At 41.3% G+C, this 5454-nt stretch overlaps 1 protein-coding gene across 5 annotated transcripts in view; it reads left to right on the top strand.

The window, feature by feature from the left end:
• The window catches only part of CSNK1G1 (casein kinase 1 gamma 1), a 160209-nt gene that overhangs the window by 139522 nt on the left and 15233 nt on the right, over nt 1-5454 (top strand). For 3 of the 5 annotated variants that reach the window (XM_006770781.2, XM_006770782.2, XM_015568521.1), the window contains one exon: nt 468-578. The exons of the other annotated variants lie outside the window; for them this stretch is intronic. In XM_006770781.2, coding sequence (XP_006770844.1) covers nt 468-578 — 111 coding nt within the window. The remainder of the gene's footprint in view (nt 1-467; nt 579-5454) is intronic. 5 annotated transcript variants of the gene reach the window in all.

Consider the following 5454-nt stretch of genomic DNA (forward strand, 5'->3'; position numbering starts at 1 on the left):
GCACTGCGCCTCCTCTGAGTGTCCGTATGCGTTACTCTTTCCTCCTAGTTGTAGGAATTCCACTCAGCCAGTGTTCCTGTGGTTCTGGATGGTGTCCGTTCTGTCTTTTAGTTTCACTTTTGAAATGGTTGTTCAAGGCAGCAAACTCCAGCGTTAACCTATGCCGCCATCTTGGTTCTCTTCTGATTTCAGCTTTTGATTTATTTATTTTTTTCCTCCTTTGGTGATTTTTTTTTTCTGTGACTGGGTGAGAATGGTGAGTTCAACTAGACTATCAATAGACTGTCATGTATTGACTTATTAGGCTGAAATGAATGTAGTCAAGCTAACTTTACCCCAGTGCTTTGCAGCAGTTGTTCATTTAAAATCCAAAACAAGAACACTAATGTACTTGATTTTGTTATTGCTTGCTGTTGCTTCACCTTTCCTTCCCTATGTTGCTCTCATGCTTCCTAATGCCTGAGCAGACTGCATCATCAGAGCGCCGAGGAGAGTGGGAAATCCAGCCCAGCCGGCAGACCAATACCTCGTACCTGACGTCTCACTTGGCTGCAGATCGCCATGGGGGATCAGTGCAGGTACTTACTGCCTTTATTGCCTTTCCCTGGCCTTCCTAGCTTGACTAGTAGAATGTTGGCTTGGTTCCTTTAGAATGGAAACTTACAGCAAGGTTGAGGGTGCTTGAATAGGTAACTGAATATCAGTGTACTGACTTTCTGCATTTGTGGACTTTTAAAAGTCACTTGTTAAGATGATTGCTGGTTATTATCATTGACTAAGGAACATCTATATGGTTTCTGATACTGATTTCTGCTTAAACTAGTTATACAACTTTAATCCACTCATGATAAACCATAAAAATAAGGTCAAGGTAGAAGTTGTTTAGTGTCAAGTTGATGAAGTGTAAAGGCTTGAAATGCATAAAGTTAAGTATTTGGGGGGTAGAGGACTGCATATGTAGCTCATTCTATGATAATATGTGCCTTAGTGCATAACCTGAGAATGTTAATAAGTCCAAGTCAGCTATTTCTGAGTCAGTGCCCTCGCAGTTGGGCTATTTATTTTTCCTCCTGGAATACATGCAGTCTTGGAGAATTATTTCTGACTTCATTTGGACTGTTTTGAATCTCTATTCTCTCTAGTACTTAAGAAGTACTTGTATCTCTAACTTTTCTTATGTCACTGTATTAATAATCTTAACCAAATTGTTTTTCTCATATTAAGTGACACCACCAATTGGGGCACACAAATAAACCCAGAGCTACCAAATAGAAATTCTTATAGAGGGGTAGATAAACCTTTTGCACATAGAAATGCATCTTGATAGGCTTGATTGTCTAGAATATGCTTTTACATAGAGTTGAGTCACTAAAGTTAGGACACAGGAAATTAGCAGATAGCTTTGGCCCTCTTAAATCCTCTTAGGAACATTTAGGTTAAAATGATGGATTAAACACACAGATCTACTCTCACTTCTCCTGAAACACACTAACAGAATGATAAAGCAATTTTTAAAGGCATAAATTCATCTAAAAACGGAGAAAACAGAAGAGGAGGCAATAGCAACAAAATGTTAGAAGCTGGAAGGCAGATGGGCAGTTATTAAATGGCTTAGGATTCTCAAGAAAACTGAATCCGTGCCAGGAGAAGGGAAAGCTGAGAACCTGTTTACACTGGGGAATCCCCAGAAGGCTCAGAAGTTGGCCTTCTGTAAGGGGCAGGTGGGTGTGGAGGGGCATGTAGTAAAATAATGAAGACTGGTTAAAAGTCAGTTTTAGAAGCCAGAGGTCCCTAGGTGCTCTTCTCTTCCCTCAGCAAAGACCAAATATGTATTCTTTTATGTTCTTCAAAGATTTATTCTTTAAAAAGGCAAATAAAGGGTCTCTGGATTAGGGGGTTTGAGGCACATCTGGGGGCAGAATACCAGCCTGATAAAAAACGGAGATTAAATGAATGTATGCATACTGACTGCCTTATTTCCCCTTTGAGTCCTTCAGAATGCTGGGAGCCAGGTGTATACCTTCCAGGCAGGAGATTGAGTTGGCTCTGAGGAATCTGACCAGCCCAAAAGAAAATATCTGAGCATGTTAACAAAATGGTTTCCCTACTGAAATGGCCCAGCCAAGTCATTCTGCAGTGAGAGCCATATTTTAGAAGTCCCACCCCTGTACTTAGAGTGCCAGTTAACGTTGCAATCTCCCATTTTTATATATGAGCAGACAATCAAGGATTATTCGACTTCTGAGGAAAGCCTTTAATGTGATATAGACCAAAGTAAACAAAAGCAAAAAATAAATAAATAAATAAATATATTCCTTATTATTAATATCCTCAGAAACAGAAGATACTGCAACTGTGAAGCAAGGACAAGATGCTATGTTTAAAAGGAATATTCTCAGAGCAATAAAAAAAAAAGAGCTCTTGGAAATTAAAAACATAATAAACAAAGAACTTATACTCAATAGTTTGGAAGATGAAGTTGTGAAGAAGTCTCCCAGAAAGTAGAGCAAAGAGACAGAGAGGTGAAAATAGTACAAAACAATAAAAGATTTAAAGAGAGTCCAGGAAGTCCAATTTCTATATAGTGGGAGTTCCCAGAGCGAGTAAAACAGAGAAAGTGGAGGGGAGGAAATCATTAACAAAATAATTTCCCAGAATTCATAGACTTGTTTCCAGATCAAAGGGACCCACTGATTGCCCACCATAAATGGGTAACAGAACCATACCAAGGTACATTGTTGTGAAATTTCAGAACACCAAGGACAAAGAGAAAATCCTTCAAGATTCCAGAAAGAGCCAAAACCGGTTTGCCTCGGTGGATAGAGTGTCGGCCTGCGGACTCAAGGGTCCCGGGTTCGATTCCGGTCAAGGGCATGTACCTGGGTTGCAGGCACATCCCCAGTAGGAGATGTGCAGGAGGCAGCTGATCAATGTTTCTAACTCTCTATCACTCTCCCTTCCTCTCTGTAAAAAATCAATAAAATATATATTTTTAAAAAAAGATTCCAGAAAGAGAAAACAGTCATATGCAGAGAAAGGATCAGGATTTAGTATAGCTTCAAATTTCTGAATGGCAGTACTGGAAACCAAAGAACGATGCCTTTGAATTCTGAGGGAAAAATTATTTTCAACCTAGAATTCTGTACTCAGCCAAACTGTCAGTCTGGTTAGAATATAGAATAAAGATGTTTGCAGAAATCTGTGGTCTCAAAAATTTTACTTCTCATGCACCCTTTTTTATAAAGCTACACAAGGATGTGTATTATGAAAATGAGTAGACCAAGAAAGAGGAATAAATACATGGGATCCAGGAAACAAGAGATCTAACACAGACACAGCTGGTTTGGCTCAGTGGGTAGAGTGTTGGTCTGTGGACCAAAGGGTCCCAGGTTCAATTCTGGTTAAGGGTACCTCAGTTTCAGGTTCCTTCCCTGTCCGGGCCCTGGTCAGGGCATGTGCAGGAGGCAATCAGTCAGTGTGTTCTCTCACATCAGTATTTCTATCTTTCCCTCTCTCTTCCACGCTCTCTAAAATCAATGAAAAAATATCCTCAGGTGGGGATTAAAAAATAAATCTATATATATAAAAGGCTAACACGCAAATTGTCTGCTCATCTGACCAGTCGCTATGACACACACTGGGGGCAGACGCTCAAGGCAGGAGCTGCTGTGATGCACACTGGTCATTTACAGAGAAATGGCACTGCGGACCTGGCACCCACAAAGCAACGCTCGGCTTCCCCCAAGTGGGACACAGTCCCCACCACCATCCCAGAGCAACAGCCCACCAAATAGCAGCCAACACTGTCGAGACCCCATGGCACAAATTGCAGCTCCCAGCCTAGCCCGGAAACTGTGGACACCGGGTAATGAGTCATGTAGCAGCACTCGGCTTCCTCTCCTTAGCAACAGGTCATTTAACAATAAACGGCAGCATGGACCTGGCACCCACAAAGCAACACCCAGCTTCCCCCAAGTGAGACACAGGCCCCGCCATCACCCTGGAGCAACACCCCACCAAATCGCAGCCAATGCTGTCGAGACCCCATGGCACAAAATGCAGCTCACAGCCCAGCCCAGCCCGGAAATGGAGGCTGTGGGCACTGGCTAATGACATCACTTACCAGTGCCCAGCTGCCTCTCCCTAGCAACTAGCCTCCTTGGAGTCTCTTCAGCCCAGGAACACAACTTGCTTTATAGCCAGGTGGAAAGATTTTACACTTTAACCAAATGTCTGTGAAGTGTTTTCCCATGCCTCGTCTCATTTGATCCTCACAGAAGTCCTGGAGTAGGTAGATAGGAGACTCAGTAGAATCCTATTTTCTTTTCATTAGCCGGGAAATGGAGATTTAGAAAGCTTAGAAACTTGACCCAACTGAAAGAAGTAAGAAATGGTGGACCTTGAAAATGACTTAAGGTTTTCTCACTGCGCAGAATATAGTCAAACACTGCTGCAGTTAGATATTTTACCCTTTGCTCTCCCTGCTCATCTGATCAATAATAATCTGCTTCATGTTGATACTTACTGCTGTGTTGCTGATAATTACCTGAAAGAGAAGATGGGGTTCTTCACTGGGCTGGAACAAGTTTAGCTAAATCAGAAAGCAAGTCTTATTAAGCAATTTTATCCTATATAACAAAAGCCTAATATGCTAAGGGGTGCTGCACTGGGCTGGAAAAAGTTTAGCTAAATCAGAAAGCAGGTCTAATTAAGCAAGTTTATTCTATGTATATAAAAGGCTACGTTGACTTGTGCATGTGTGATACATATAAAGCTCTCACTGGCGCCAATCGCACATGTGTGTTTTGATCTGTCATTGTCACTCATGAATTTGGTTGACACTTCTATTATAGAGAAAGGGCAAATAGCAATATTAAAATAGTTCTTCTAATTAATTTCCTTTCAACGTGCACCGGGCCACTAGTAAATAAATAAAAATACTTGAGATGTGTATTTCACACTTAAGTCAACATTATAAAAAAATAAAAAGAGAGAGTGATCTAACACAGAAGAGAAGGGACTCACCAGTATAATGGTAAAGTCAGGAGGTCCCAGGATAGGATAGCCTGTCCCAGACAAGGCTTTGTGAGCAGTTTTACCAAAATGATGAATCAGCCCTAGCTGACTTGGCTCAGTGGATAGAGCGTCAGCCTGTGGACTGAAGGGTCCCAGGTTCGATTCCAGCCAAGGGCACATGCCTGGGTTGCGGGCTCGATCCCCAGTGGGGGGTGTGCAGGAGGCAGCCGATCAATGATTCTCTCTCATCATTGATGTTTCTATCTCTCCTTCTCCCTTCCTCTCTGAAATAAAGAAAGAAATATTTTTTTTTAAATGATGAATCGACTAGGATTCTATGTCAGAATATTTTGAAAGTAAGTGTTTAGATAAATGACAGTTTGGTTAGAATTAGTGATTAACAACTAATGTATAAAATCTAAGTAAAAATAAAATTTA

This window comes from Myotis davidii, unplaced genomic scaffold (genome assembly GCF_000327345.1).
Source record: "Myotis davidii unplaced genomic scaffold, ASM32734v1 scaffold461, whole genome shotgun sequence".
In the NCBI taxonomy this organism is placed as follows: domain Eukaryota; kingdom Metazoa; phylum Chordata; class Mammalia; order Chiroptera; family Vespertilionidae; genus Myotis; species Myotis davidii.